At 36.1% G+C, this 15740-nt stretch overlaps 2 protein-coding genes across 5 annotated transcripts in view; both read right to left on the bottom strand.

The window, feature by feature from the left end:
- The window catches only part of LOC107750018 (protein tweety homolog 1-like), a 25261-nt gene extending 16376 nt beyond the window's left edge, over positions 1-8885 (bottom strand). The window contains exons 1-2 of the mRNA XM_016565268.1: positions 8153-8885; positions 4557-4726 (exon numbers count right to left, since the gene is read on the bottom strand). Coding sequence (XP_016420754.1) covers positions 4557-4691 — 135 coding nt within the window. The 5' untranslated portion in view covers positions 4692-4726; positions 8153-8885. The remainder of the gene's footprint in view (positions 1-4556; positions 4727-8152) is intronic.
- Positions 8886-10126: 1241 nt separating this feature from the next.
- Positions 10127-15726, bottom strand: LOC107750010 (leukocyte receptor cluster member 9-like). 4 transcript variants are annotated; one of them, XM_016565255.1, is made up of 7 exons: positions 15669-15726; positions 14372-14458; positions 12822-12912; positions 12485-12615; positions 12239-12396; positions 11992-12160; positions 10127-11428 (listed from the first exon to the last, which is right to left on the bottom strand). In XM_016565255.1, exons 2-7 carry the CDS (start codon positions 14436-14438, stop codon positions 10455-10457), a joined length of 1590 nt encoding a protein of 529 aa, XP_016420741.1. In that variant the 5' UTR covers positions 14439-14458; positions 15669-15726; the 3' UTR covers positions 10127-10454. The 4 variants fall into 4 exon arrangements, with proteins under 4 accessions (XP_016420741.1, XP_016420738.1, XP_016420737.1 ...); XM_016565252.1 differs by lacking the exon at positions 15669-15726 and adding an exon at positions 14884-15456 and having other exon boundaries at positions 14372-14463; XM_016565251.1 differs by lacking the exon at positions 15669-15726 and adding an exon at positions 14884-15456.
- Between the last annotated feature and the right edge of the window lie 14 nt (positions 15727-15740).

The raw sequence follows: 15740 nt of genomic DNA, 5'->3' as shown, positions 1-15740 counted from the left end.
GTTACAACACAGTAGGGCTATTGCAGACAGAAACAATACTGTACTACATCGATGTTTCCTGTCGGCTCAATTTTTGAGTGGACGTTGCTGTTCCGATTCGCATGAACAGTATATGAGTGGCGTGACTGTGCGCTCCGCACACGCATAGAGCGGGATAATACACAGAGCGTCACACCACGTGATAGTGAAACCTGAGCGGTGAACTAATTTTCGGCAGCCGGAATTTCGGTGCATCTCTAATTATTGGCGACATCAGAAATTGATATTATATAATAGATGCTTTTTTGAACATTTTAGCAATTTAAAAATACTAAAAAAGTATTTTTACAAGGCACCCCTGCTCTCGACAGACGGCACCCCGGTTGGGAAACACTGCTATAGAAAGCAGTGTGACATAAAATGGAGGATGTCTCTTTGATCTTATTGGCTAATACAGCATGGATGCTCCACTCAAAGAGAGAGAAAGAGGAGGTGTAATTAAAGCTTTCCGCTGGATTCAAACACATATTGTGTATTCATGTTTCATATACTATTCATCTTTAGTCTGTCCCCAATCCATCTTCCTCAGTTTCTCTCTCTATCCCTCTCTCCCCACTCTCTCTTTTCCCCACGGTTTCTCTCCATGCTTTCTCTTCCGCTCACTCATCCCTCACTGTTTTCCCCCTTTCTTTCTTTTTATCCACGCCACTGGATCTCTATTAATAATCTGTGACCTACTTAAATACATTCACTGCTTCTCCCTCTGATTCTCTCTCTTGTTTTTCCATCTCTCGCTCCCTCTGCTCTTCGTTGATTTCCCCTCTCTTCCCAATTCCCACTAATATCCACGAGTATTTCGCTCTCTCGTTTCTCCTCTCTTGCTCTCTCACAGTCTGTTATTTCCCAGCACATCTTTCTCTTATCATCTGTGTCTTATCCTGTAAACCCATTCAGGCATCCAGCATAATCTGGCTTTGCCTCTTCCAACTTTATCAATTTGTGGTGAAGTTATTTCTTTTTTTAAGAGGAACCTCACAACGGCTGTTTAATTTGTGCTTTGGCTAGCATTATCAAATGGAATTGAACAAAATAGAGTGCAACAGAAGTAAAAATCCCATTAGTTTTCTCCATAGAGGCATTGACTTTTAACGTTAATTTAAAAACAGATCTACCATGAGCGAAGATGTTGTTTATCAATGATTAACACTTCTTTTGAAGTTATTTTATCTTAATTATTTCAAACAAAATCATGTTTTACAGTGCAATTCCCAATGAAGACATGCACTAACCATGATCCTGCAGAGAAATATCTACCAATCAGAATCGTGGCAAATGACTATGCTAAAGGAGCTCTGCAGTGATCGACCACTACGTGAAGCACTGCAACAGATGCAATTGAGAGTCTCCCTACACTTGTAAACTACTAGTATTTGCATACTAGTATCTTGTTATTTTGAAATAAAAGTAAACTACATTGTTTCTATACTTGCATACTTGTATAATAAAATATTCTAAATTAATAGCCTTAAGTCTTTGTAATGCAGAATTCCGAGGTGAATCACAGCATTACAAATACAAACTTTTATTTGAATGGCTTATAACTCTTTAACAGACTTTTAAAAAAATTCCTATGGGCAGAAGAATGTGGAAAATACTTCTGGAACCATGCAAGGCCACTGAAGAAGCACTCTATATTGACTGATTTCAAACAGGTTTGTCCCTCATTTGTCAGACAAACATATAGCAAACATATGCATTATAATATTTGATGTTGCACTTTGTAACGATATGTATGACGATATACCACGATGTAAACACGTACGATTATCATACCGTGTACATTTGCTTATCTACGGTATTGGGAGAAAATAACAGATGCAGAATCTCATCTGCGCCAAGGCAACAACTTTCCACTTAACTGTTCTCTTGCTCCACCCACACGTACTTTTGCATGTCTCTGTGAATGAGCTGCGCTGTGTCGTGTACTACATACTCAATGCGCCGGCGTCGTTCATAGTGTTTAACAGCGCCTGCTGTCTCACTATCTGAGGACGTGAACACAAACACTGAGCCTCACTGAGAGAACAATTAATAATCATTTCATCATTTTATTTGAGAAAACCACTGTCAAATACATTCTGACACTCAAAGCTCTTCACTACAACCCGTCAAAATAAAGTACGCTTTTTAACTCGAAGAAATTGACAGAAATTACAATTGTACTATAATGTAGCCTACTTCTAAAATAATAATAATAATTTACATAAACATTTTTAAGGAATATAATTTTTTCTCTCATTTTTATTTAGTAAATCTCTGTTGTGCAGCTCTTTGCAAAAACATAAAAGGATAAAGGTTATTTTTATTTGATTACATTTTAAAACACTAATTAAATTGTTAAAGCTTTATGCATTCATTTCACTACCACCATTTTTGATGGTATATTTGCATTAAATCATAAAAGTACAGAATCCAGAAAAATTAAGTCAAACCATAATTTATGAATTTTTATGAATTATTAATAATAAATAGTTAAACTAATAAATAATCAGTGATGAAATTACTTGTTTTTGATTAATGAAATTTGAATTGTTCTCTTGCTCCACCCACACGTACAGCGGAGACAACATCAGAGAGAGAGGCCGTTATATCTCCAATCTCTATCCCACGTCGAAATATGAGTTAAAATTGGCAGTATGGGAATACTTTGGATATAGAAAAGGCAGACGCTTATTTGTCCTCGAGGATAGACACAGTTCGCAAAAACTGTGGTCGGAAAGCGGCTGCAAAAAGAGGAAACACATCGAACATGTTTACCTATATTTCAGAACACCATCCCTCCGTGCAGATACAGCTATGTCCCAATTATAACATTTGCATTAAATCATAAAAGTACAGAATCCAGAAAAATTAAAACAAACCATAATTTATGAATTTTTATGAATTATTAATAATAAATAGTTAAACTAATAAATAATCAGTGATGAAATTACTTGTTTTTGATTAATGAAATTTGAATAAACACATGCTTTCAAACACTTGTTCAACCAAAAAAAAAAAACTGTTTTGATTGTTTAATACCGTATACCGTGATACCGTGAAACCGCAATATTTTCTGAGACGATTATCATACCGTGAAAATCTCATACCGTTACAACCCTAGTTGCACTGTCAGGCTGGTTGTGATGTTTTGATAGCACCACATATGCATTGTTTGCACCTTTTTTATGGAAAATCAACCTGCAATTTAGGTGAGACGTACTTATCGTTGTCTCTGCAAGTCTGCATTTTTAGGTTGGAATAGGAGAAAGTACTTGCATCAAGGGGCATGTAATTCCTATTTCTATTTGAACTTTTTTAAATTAAAATATATTTATATATGCTATCGAATATGTGTCTAAAACATGTTCTTATTAGTTATGTTCATCTGTCACGTTAGAACTAGCAATGATGGCTTGGACTGTTAGGGAATGAGATAGCTTTTATATAGAAGTTCAATGAACAAGAAGTTATATTTTAGTATTTTTAATATTAATATTTAGTATTTTAGACACAATATTGCCAGTTACATTGTCTGTTTTTTCTCTGTGAATGAAAATAATTCCATACAAAGTCACAGTACTACACACAGAACTTATGTTTCATTCCTGAATGCAGAATAATTCAGTGTTTTAAACAAATCCATTAAATGAACGATTCAATGACTCATTCATAAAGAACATCACTTGTTTTGTTCCTGATTTAATCGGTATATGGTTAAATCGGTTGAATAAATGAATCAGGGATTCAGTCATAAATCATTTCTCACCACCTAACTGGCATTATAATGTTACTATACAAAACCTGTCACTGAAATATCACCTCCTTAGACTAAGAGCCTTTCTGGAACGTTCATTCACGAACAAGCATTTAATGCTTTCTGAACCAAAATGGAAATAAACCGTTATTTAAGCCACAGTCACTGCATCATAGTTCCTGTCCTAGTGCTGGACATTTATACTCATATCTTTTATCAATATCTTACTGATGTGGAAACATACACTTATGTCAGTAAATGTGTCTCTGTCATAATGGAGTTATCATTTTTACATCAGTCCATCACGCTTTTAGTCTCTGATATTGCAAGTCTATGGTTCTTTAGCCACTAAACATCAGAGAATGTGAGACACAAACTCAATTTTGAGTCAATATATCTTTAAACTGCAGACAGAAAAGTGCCTTTAATGGTTTTGACTATAACACTTCAGTTTAGTCTCTCTAATAGTCTGTGTTAGAGTATAACAGTGTTGTGAGTGAGAGTATATTGTGCGAGTCAAGGTAAAAATACTCCTCCTGACAGCAAGAAAAAATACATTTCTGACTGTTCATACATTATATTGCATATATGTGATATAATTTAGACAAAATGAGAGGATGCACACAAAGGAGAGAAAATAAGAGAGCGAGACAGAAATAAATGTGTCGCTCCAAATGATGAGTGCACTCACCACCAGCTGTCAGGTGTGAAAATTGTTTCTGAAAGTGAGAAACAAGGAGAGGGCAGGGGACAAGTGAGCGGGAATGAGAGAGAGGGTTACCTGCTGATACTCCCAGCTGTCTGGAGTGAACACGCTGTCTCGGGTCTGCAGGGTCAAGTCCAGGCGAGGAATGGCATGGCATAACCGTACCCATATCGATGGGGTGTAGTTAGGGACAGTTGCTATGGCTGCCATGACTGCTGTAAACCACCTCTGTCTTTCTCAAGTATCTGAAAATGATTGAGAAACATGTAATTATAAAGAGAACACACCAAGATTGGACTGAGTCGGCTATATAATATTCTATACATCACTTCATCTACACATCATATAGATATTTTTTCATTATTAATGACGGTTAAACCATCTCAGAAACGATTTGCCGTGCCTTTATCATTTATTTTTACTACTTTTATGTACAGATTACATTTAAAGTTTTTAACTTGTGTCCTAAGACTACAAAGTATATCCACTATAAAAATTATACAAATCCATTATAAAATATAAATTATTATTTTAAAAAACGGCAATAACATAAACCATTTCAATATTTATTGTCTGAAACAGATTTAAATAAATAATATTATATTATATATTGACAAATTTTAAATTACATTTTTAATATTTGTGTTGTGTGCATATTGTTTATTCTGTACAATAGATAAGTTATTTGTATAAATGTAGTGTGTGGGCTACACTTTTTCTCTTATCATTAAATTTATATAAGGTTGAATGACAATAAAATGATTTGATTCTATTTGATTTTTTTTTATCACACATCAACATGTATGAAATCGTTTGATGTGAAAAAAAGGAGGGGAAAATGTCACCCCCAAAGACTCCAAACAAACAAGAGCAAGAAAGAGGAGAATGTAGAAACAAAGAAAAGTAGGTTAAGTAGAGACACACACACACAAACATTTTCATTACCAGGACTGAGGTCCACTGGGAACACAACATGGATTAAGTGATTAGATCATCAATGTTAAGAGAAGAGGTTTCTAAGATAGCCAGACACTGAGCAACCATTAGATCTCATGAGAACTCAATACATTTTTAAAAAATCATTATGGGGTTTTGAGGGACTATATGCACTCTAAAATTATACAAGGGCGGCATGCACCTTCTAATATCATTATTATTTCATGAGACATAGATACGTCACAAAATAATTATGACCTCATCTGGGCATATACATTCTGAAATCATCATGTCCTCATGATGGGACTCATTATGAAATCATCAGGCTATACATTCTATTTTAATTATGAGCTCATGATCCTACATCATGTATATCACTAATAACTCATCATTGACCCAGTGTTCCTTAATTACTTCATGGGATCTATATGGGTCCATTTCATTAACTTTATAACCTGATTTTGATTTATAATCAAATGCAATACATTCTAACACTATTAAACTTCTGTAAACTTATATACTGCACATTCCAAAGTTATTATGACCTGATTAGGGTTTATGGATTTCAACATCACTATGAAATAAAGATGGGCCTATTGAAATTTATTAACTAACAGAATTACTCTTTTGAGTAATTTCTGCACCACTATCTGCATAAAACAGAAAAAAATGTAAAATGTAAAAATAGCTATTGTTCCAAATTAGGTCTACCAAAAACCTCTCCCTGTCTTGCATTGTTTGGACAAACAGGTAACCTTGGCCTGCCTCAAAATTCCATCATTGCCAGAAGTTGGTAGATCATTTGATTCGCAGAAACCTTCCAAAAAGAGAAATGGCGTAAGCACTGGCTTAAGTTTCATTCCTAAAGTCTGGATATGTCATCTGTCATCCACTTCATCCTCCCAAAACAGTTAACATCTCACATCGCTAAATTAACAAGAAACTGCAGGCTCCATCACAAATAACCCTTACACTAGTGTCTGATGTGTTTTGTTCATAATGATGTTTGAAGGCTATTCATTTACAGTTTGAGAACATTACCAGCATGCAGTGGGTCAAGACAATAAGCTGGTGAATTGTGGTATAATTGGTGCAGCATTATTATAAGTGTCCTCTTTTCAAATGCAAATGGGAATAAAAGCCAAATTAATGTAAACAGTGTTATGGAACAGTTAAACATGCAGACCGTGACTCAGACTGGAACACTGCAGCACCTCTGAACATGATGCATTCTGTCAGCTTGTTATAAGGTTAAAGCTCGCATTGCATAATGGAAAGGCAATAATGCGAGTTTGGAAATGGAGCAAGGAAGAAAAATGTTGTTAAGAGCAATAGAGGAACAATTTTTCTTTCTTTTCTGTTCTGGACTGAATAATGCTTAGCATCCTCTATCCAATTCCTTAACTTCACTATAATTATCCGCAACATAAGTATGCAAAATAAAAACAAAAAACTAAAATTGCTTCCAGGATTACTCATGATGTCATCAAGAGGGTTTGTCATCCAAAATAAGCCATTTTAAGCTCACTGAAAACTCATTAGATTTTATGGAATTGCCACTTTATAATACTATGAGAAAACGTTCATCTGTGACTTAGCTCATTTCATGAGCAATAAACTATAACAAATGAAATTTTCACAAAGTGACATGAGTATGATAACGATATATTATTATGTGTATCCTAAAATGGAGCCATTTCCTTGTAACATTTTATAACATCTGAAGTAGGGATATATATACATGAATACATGGACTTCCCTGCATATTATAGTCAGTGTTGTTAATTCGCCAGTTTGATATAAGAAAGAAAATGAATTAATCATTGGTTACTAGGACTGAACCATGCTAAAATAAATAAATAAATCTAAAAAAAAAATCTGTAAATTATTGCAATAAATAAATACAAAATCTCAAATTATAATCACTAATAGCCTCCATGAATAGGCTATTCAAGGCTTGAAATGCCCCTTGAAAGTAATAAATCTGAAATCATTGTCCAATAAAAGACCAATGTTGACAGTATGATACAGTTAGTCATACAGCATTAACAATAAAAAGGGATATTATAAATTATAATACTGTTGAAATAAGCTGCCTGCTCTCAAACAACTAAAACCTGCTCTTGTGTTTTCTGAGAATTACATACAATATGTAGATATACACCAAAATGTCAATATAAAAATCACACTATTGATAGAGCCAGCCATGCATGTATGCTTGAGTGAGGGCATTTTTCGGTGCTAGATGGTCCAAATGAGGGTCCAAACATGTTCGTAAAGGTCACTGGGGGCCATTGTTTGTATTTGCATTTAGTTGTGTGTAGTGTCAATGACTAAAGGAGCTCATTATGAAGGTATTTATAAATATACAATCATCCACACAACAGGACTGATGCTAATCTAATAGATATCGATGAAAACTTCAGAATGACTAGAAACGAAATAGGACAGAATTGATTGCTGATTGCACTTGTGTGAGTTGACCCGGCGCGAGACCAATCGATCTCATTCTCTCTGGCTGACTTACATACTTGTTTATGGCAATCATATCCAGTCATATGCTCACAGCGCTTTGTCTTGGCGTCTGGACACACACTGTGAGAATCTTTTGTTTGAATGGTCTCCCGTAATAAATTAACTGTCATACGTTTAGCACGCAGACCAATTAACACGGTAAATGAACAGCACAATAGGCTATAAAATTTTATATGGCACATTTTAAAACGGTTGCCCACCTTAACTTGCAGCAGCCTAATGTGGGTGCTTCCACGTCTGTCACGCTCGTGTGAATTTGTTTGCGATTAGATGCGTTTACAGAGACCGCTGACCGTTGAAACGGTTTGCATCCTGAGTGATGAGATCTGTTGTATAAGGCTTCAGGAGAAAACGACAGTATTTTCAGTTCCAGTATGCGCCCGGTCTTTGTGCTCGCTGATGGATGATGGGAAACAGGTCTTCGGAGAGAGACGAGAATCCCTGAGGGATGTTTTAAGAGAGGAACGACTCCTTCAAATCCCGACGCCTATCCGTCAGTTTCACTCTTGATTTGAAATCCGCGGAGAACTTGAATCATCGTCCACAGTCGCGCGAAAGAACGCCCAGAGTCATTGAAATAAAAAAAAACTTCCTAAATTAATTGTTCTCAGTCAGAATTCGTGTTAAAAAAAATCCACAACTATGTCGTCGATGCCGTTCCCACACAAACTAAATGTTCAGTCTGCAGAAATAGCAAATCCATAACATCCAGGGGCAAATGAAATCCTTCCAGTGCTGAGTGTTTGTTTAAAATACTAACAACTATGGCTAATAAAAAAAAAGCTATTTATATTGTGGGGATAAAAATCGGTATATTTATTTTAATTGTACCATATTCAAACACATTTGAGTCTAATTTAAGCAAGTGAATGGAAGATTTAAATTGGTGTGGTCCTGAGGGTCCCAATGATCAGGACTGAACTTGGCTCTCTCTCCCTCCCTCTCTCTCTCTCTCTCACTGTGGGTGTTTGTGTGCAAGAGACAAAAAGGGATGGAGGGATTTACACATGTACTGTATTTAGACCGAGTGCATGACATCACATAATGACAGAGATCGAAAGAAAGGTGATTGTGAGAAAACCACATACAAGAGGCTCTTTTGTCAAATTAAAGAATAAAAAAGACAATAACGACATGTCAAAAGGTTTTCCAAATGTAATCCATGCAGTTTGGCTTAAATTCTCAGGGAATTCCCATAAATGCTTATTATGATTATTTAATGCACTCTTTAACCACAAATGAAGTAGGTGATGGGCGGTGAAAGGAATGGTTGAAGGGATGCTAGACTCCCGGTGGCCCGGGAGGTTTAACCAAGATAGGGGGATTAATAAAAAAAATACAATGAAAACAACAGAACGAGCGAGAGATGAAGAGATGGGTATTTGTGTGCCAAGGGAGTATGGGGTGGGGGGCATATGAATGCATGAGAGAGGGAGGGTGGTGTTGGTTTTTCTGTGTCACTGAAAGAGAAAGCGAGTGAGGATGGGGGAGGGGTGCTGGATGGAGAAGCACAGGAGGGAGGGATGGAGAGAAAGAGACTGCACAAGCATTCATATATGTGTAGTGTGCATGAGGAAAGAGAAAATGATGTTATGCATGCAAGACTTCCTTGCTCACATCTCAGACAGAGCTGCTAATGTAGCACGCGCGCACAAGAAAAAAAAAATCATAAAACATGTAATTTAGTTTAATTTAATTTCAAAGGTCCAAAGACATTCCAGTGGCTAAATCTACAGCTGTTCAGTTGTTTGTTTGATGCTGAATAATTGAGAGCTTGTGCTATAAAAACATAGCTGAAATACATGGTAAATTACTTATTTATTTCCAGTCCACTTTCGATAAAAAATTACACTCACCCTCACATCCAATTCGATAAGTGATCCAAAAATACTGCCTTGCACCGAGTCACTTAGCAACAATACAAAAACATTTTTGTAATTCTTACAATAAATGCCTGAACAGAAAGTGAAGAAATTACCAAGGTGAATGCTGTGTGTCTTTACCCAAAAGAGGGTAAGCAAATGCACACACAAACCTAAACTAAGAAGAGGTCTTGTTATATTTGTACAAAAATGTACAAATTAAAATAAACTAACCTGAAAATTTATGAAAACAAAATTAAATTAAAATAATAAAATAATGTAAAATTCAAATGTCAAAACTGTTCAGTTCTTTGGCCATTCAATTTTATTTTGCTTCCGCACTGAAATATGACTACTGTACATATGATATGACTTAATATAAAGAATTTCCATTGTTGCAAATGCTTGTGTTATCCAAAATTTGAGTTTGTGAAGAGAGAATATAAAGATATAAAACTGAATAGTGTTTCTCACTGCAACAGAGATGATATAGAAATTATTGTAAACATTTTTAAAATTGGAATTGGATTGGAGAGGAGTAATTTTAGGAGTATATGATTAAAATGTTTTATTTAAATATATAAATTATTTGATGTAGTAATTAACTATTAACCCCGAGTTCAGAATAAACCAGGCACTTTTACACATTGGGCAGCTGCACAACACATACAACCTGATAGAAACCATTCTCTGTGTTTGAATGACCGTTCACACAAAGATAGAGTTTATTTACTTCTAGCTTCCCGAAGTTGATATCTTTGGCTAGTTTAACAGACCCTATCCCTTCAAACATCTTCTCTGTCATGGACTCCTGCGATTTGGCCAGGGTGAGGTGGTATGTTGGGCATCGGGAATGGCGGTGTAGCCAGCCCTTCTCCTTGAAGGCTTCTTGGATAGGGGAATTCAGGCACTGGACATCGAACAGGGGTTGTGGGGCCACATGGAGAACAGTCCCATTAAAGTGCTTTAGTTTTGGGGTGAAAGACACAGAAATAGGGGGTTTGTGGGAGTTTCTGACTGTGGTACGCAGGAGCTCAGCAGCAGCGCTGACTTCCTCTGGGCCCTTCAGGACAAGTAAGGAAAGAGTGACGTGCAAAGTTGCAGGGTCCACCCATAGCGGCTCTGACTGAGGAAGCTGGGAGAGAACCTTTTTCTGAATGCGCTGAAAGGCCTGCAGAGCAGCGGGAGAGTCCACGCGGAAGCAGATGAAGTGGGTGGCTTTGCGTGGTGGTGGACGGTTGGACCGAGGTTCTTGTGGCAAGGATGATACTGGCTCTGCTTCTGTACCCCTCTTTCCGTCCCAGCTGTCTTTCCATTCTTCCACTATTTCAGTCTGTGCCTCTTTCGGAGCGATGGATAACTCCTCTGCCAACTGATTCAAATCTTCGGTAGCCGACATATTTTGGTCTTCTTGTGCAGATTCTTTTTGCAAAAGTAAAATATCATCTTCAGCATTTTCGGTAAATGAGTGATCTACAGCATCTCCCAGTTCTTGTTTGTTTGTTTTAATTGCAGCTGCACCATCATCCTGTTCTTTAGAAAATTCAGTCGCTTGCTCTTGGCCATCTGCTGTGTTGGTGGTCTCTTCATGTTGTTCAGTGTCAGCTAAATTGTCTGAGAATTTAATAATTCCAATATATTAAAAGTAAGATACATAGTATTTTATTAAATTAATACTATACAATTATTATATAAAATAATGCTGTTTATTATTGAATAACAACTATAATATTGAAATATTAAATTAAATATACAATTCATCAACTCATAAACATCTTTTCTATCATGAGTATGTTTTTAATAAATTAACATGCATTAGGATATATGTTTTGGGACATAAAGTCTTAATATAATATTGAAGAAAAATCTTCATTAAAATAATGAAATTCTTGAAAAGAGAACCTTATTAAGTACTTCAATATAATCTTTTATTATTTTAATATTTTATTTTATTAGTCATATGGTGAGAGCAAAAAAAATCCACACTGTTCAACCAACACACCAAAAAAAAAAAAAAACTGAAATGATTAAACACAGAACTACTAATAACGTGGTTTAAAGTAGATGTTTAAATATTTGTCCTTTTCTTTATTGTGAACACTCTTTTATGGCATTGACGCAATAACCAATTTCCAATAAACAACCCGTTTCCCAGCCAAAATAATACTGTCACTCACCTTGATGCTGATTCGCACCACCAAAAGGGGGCAAAATAGTCTGCCCTGTTGAACCGAACACCCTGTCAGTGCGACTGTCCCTATCCCACACCCGCTGGCCTTTGTAGCTGAAGTACTGGATCCTATGACGAGGGATAGACAGCTCCTCAGAAAAGTCACAGTCACATACCTAATGAGGAACAGTGTTAAGGCTTATGACCATACAAGATATATGGTAATGAACCATATCAGTGCTGATGTACCAGACCTGAGTGTCCCAAGAGAAGTCAGAGAATGGGCGTTCCAGCACCCCAAGGAAACGGTCCAGGTGACCGACTATAAAATCAGCTGGGTCCACTGAGGAGTCCCATATAATTCTGGAGATGACATCGTCGGCTGTACGCATGCGTGGCTTCTTCTTACACCCTGAGACAGAAAGGCATCTATTTGTAAACTTGAAGTATGAATTTGGACGGTAAAGTACCTCTGCACTTCATTATTTCTATAAACACACCTTCCTTCTCATTCCTTATATGCTGCTTTTCTGCGTTTATCTGTTTTCTGTTTTTTCGGGTCTTGTTCTGCTTTTCTGTGACGGCTGTATCATCTTCCTCTGAGTGTGTGCTTTGAGGGACGTCAAGTACACTGTGAAGTCAGGAAAGAGCAATGCATTATTTATCCACTAAGCTTCAATGAACATTCCCAAGATCTAACAAATTTCACATCTTTTACGGCAACTACAAGACACTGTGCCAACTGCTGATGAAATGCAAATATCCAGATAATAAATCATTTCTAGCATGAGGTTAGTTCGCTAGTTGAGTCTCTACCATCCAGAGTGATTGACAGACCTGTGAGACAGTCGACATCTGTCTCCAAAATGACATCTGCCCAAGAGGAAGTGCTGACAAATGTTTTGGCTAGTTTCTTGTTTCATCTCATCTGGTACGAAGGGAAAGGGAGGAAAAAGTCAAATAAATACATTCATGCACTGACTGATTACACAAGACAAAGTTAATCTATAACTACTGGGACAATAAAAGTTAAGCTCTCCCAGATTAGACGTGATGTAGCGTAGTGTGAAGATGTAAATGGTGGTATTCAAAACAGGTAAGTTTATGATGGACAAAATAAAAGTCTGAGGCAAATTTCTGTTTCAGTGCAGCATGTTTCAACACATGTCTTCAACTCCACCCACCACCCACACATTTTCACACCTGTTGTGGCATAATAAACAAACCTATGCTAACATTCAATAGTTTGGGGTAGATAGGATTAAATAAAAAGAAATTAATACTTTTATAAAGCAAGAACACATTATAACTTTTACACACTTTTATAGTGTTACAAAGGATTCCTATACTGAATAAATGCTGATCTTTTGAGCCTTCTATTCATCAAAGAATCCTGAAAAAATGTATCACGGTTTCCACAAATATATTAAACAGCACAAAATTGAAAATAAGAAATGCTTCTTGAGCAGCAAATTAGCATAGTAGAATAATTTCTGAAGGACAATGTGACACTGTAAACTGGAGTAATGGCTGCTGAAAATTTGGCTTTGCCATCACAGGAATAAATTACATTTTAAAATACATTAAAATAGAACCTTTTAAATTGTAATAACATTTCATAATTATATGTTTTTCACTATACTTTTGCTCAAATAAATTGCAGCATTGGTGAGCATAAGAGACCTCCTTCAAACATTAAAAATATCTTACCAACCCCAAACTTTGAAATGATAGTGTAGTAGGCCTACATGTAATCTGCACAAAGGGATACCTTCCTTGGAAGATAGGTACATACTATATCCTAAATCTTCCCATGTAACAACAAATGACAATTTGGGGGCTTCAACACAGCACAAATGTCCCTTTAGAAAGCTTTTGGACCAGGTTTTCATTGAAAATAGCACAATAATGGCTTGTAAGTGCCCTTACTAGGACTAGTGGTGTGGAAGCAGACCTCTCTTCATGAATTTTATATTCTCTACCCTGCACTTACAGTAAGCCTACAGCAATTTTGTACAAAACGAACCTATACTTGGCTAGAAATTATGGATAATTACCGGTATATGAAAAGGCTTTTCACTGCCACCTTCAGGTCATTTGCATTATAGCCTCCACCTCTACAGTATTTGTTAAAGGCTGTGACCAAAGAGTTTTATTGTTATCAAATTAGATAACTTTGTACATTTCAGCTCATTTTAAGTAATGTATTTCAAACTACTTAAAATGACTAAATGATGTAAAATTCAAATGACTTACTAGCACTACAACTCATAAGCTGTGAAGAAAAACCTTTAGAATTAAAATACAGCTTTTTGTATTTAACATACTTAATGTATTGGTGACAATGTAACTCATTTAAGAGTAAATAAATGTCATAGAAGTCTTACCTATGTGGATTTGTCTGTCAGAATCCTCTGTCAGGTTTTCCTCAGTTCTCGTTTCCTCACATGCCATATTTGACAGCTTCAACAGAGCTTCACTGAAACAAACAAGTTACATTTAGTGTCATTTAAAAGCCAACCTAAGCATAATCATTTTGCCATAGTGTACTGTAGTCGGTAAGACAAAAAGGAAATATTATGTAAAAACCATTTTGGCATAATAGGGGAGAGCATGAACCAGCCTACCTCAAGTCACAATGAATCAGAAAACTAGCTTCGAAGTTGACTGGTTAGTGTTAATGTTAACATATACAAGATGACATCATCTGGTTCAAATGACTCATAGTTAGCCTACAAACTGCGCGAATGATTGATAAACAAATACATTACACACACACACACACTAATGAAACAATGTAAGTCAACATAGTAACCTTCTGAAGATACTGTTTATATTGGATGTAACATTTACTGTACATTTTATAATATAGATGTTTATTATATTCAAACATACTTACTGTGCTGCTAGGCAATGTTCACAAAGACCACTTCCGGTGTTAAGTCTTGGGGTTCTTCTTCTTTAGTTTTTTTGGCGCATAACAATCTAAATGTATAGCGCCACTTACAGTACGTTGCTGTTGTGCAGTCATGTTATCTATTATCGTCAAAATGACTTATGAACATAACAAAAAGTCTTGGGGTTCTACTGGGTATTGTAGTTTTCGGCAAAATAATTATAAAAGTTCGACTAGTTTCCGCGAATCGGTTCTTTTAAACAGTTTGGTTCAATATCTTCACGTGGTCCTTTATATCCAAGCATATTACACGCTTCATTTTCCTGTGAAGACACGTAGGCGCACACTGCTGTGTATTACAGTTAGATGTTTTATTAACAATACATTTGATTGTACTTTAATTTGCCCCAGTTCAGTCTATTGAAGCCATGATTCCGCTCATAAAACATTAAGTGCCATTTGCGTTTACAATGAACTAAAATGCATTTCAATATTTCGCCGGAGAAAGGCTTTTTTGCATATCATATCTTGAGTGAGCTGTTCATTTGAGAACCGCTCGGACCGTTTCATTATGAATTGTCAGCGATTCAATCAGATCAGTTCATTTGAATCATCAAAAACATTCAATTCTACAAAAGATTCATTCATGGAACAAGGAGCGCTGTAAAGCATTCAGCGGATTACGGAAGCGATAAAAACAATTCAATCACTCGAAATAGCAAATATATACGTGGTGCCACCATGTAACTACAACAGAAAAACATATTAATTGATTATTTGGACTGTACCGTTGGCTATTCAGTGTGACAGACTAGAGCAGCTGTGTGAGTCACGCACACGTTGTTGTGATCTAAGCGCGC

This window comes from Sinocyclocheilus rhinocerous, unplaced genomic scaffold (assembly GCF_001515625.1).
Source record: "Sinocyclocheilus rhinocerous isolate Xijiao unplaced genomic scaffold, SAMN03320098_v1.1 scaffold5198, whole genome shotgun sequence".
NCBI classification, from domain to species: domain Eukaryota; kingdom Metazoa; phylum Chordata; class Actinopteri; order Cypriniformes; family Cyprinidae; genus Sinocyclocheilus; species Sinocyclocheilus rhinocerous.
Note: the sequence above shows the minus strand (reverse complement) of the source record. Positions and strands in the feature narration are given on the sequence as shown.

Coding starts and splice junctions, on each gene's coding strand:
- LOC107750010 (XM_016565255.1), bottom strand. CDS start 14,438: ATGGCATGTGAGGAAACGAGAACTGAGGAAAACCTGACAGAGGATTCT. Junction 12,616..12,821: donor AGATGTCGACTGTCTCACAG/GTCTGTCAATCA, acceptor CTGACTTCACAG/TGTACTTGACGTCCCTCAAA. Junction 11,429..11,991: donor TGGTGCGAATCAGCATCAAG/GTGAGTGACAGT, acceptor TTAAATTCTCAG/ACAATTTAGCTGACACTGAA.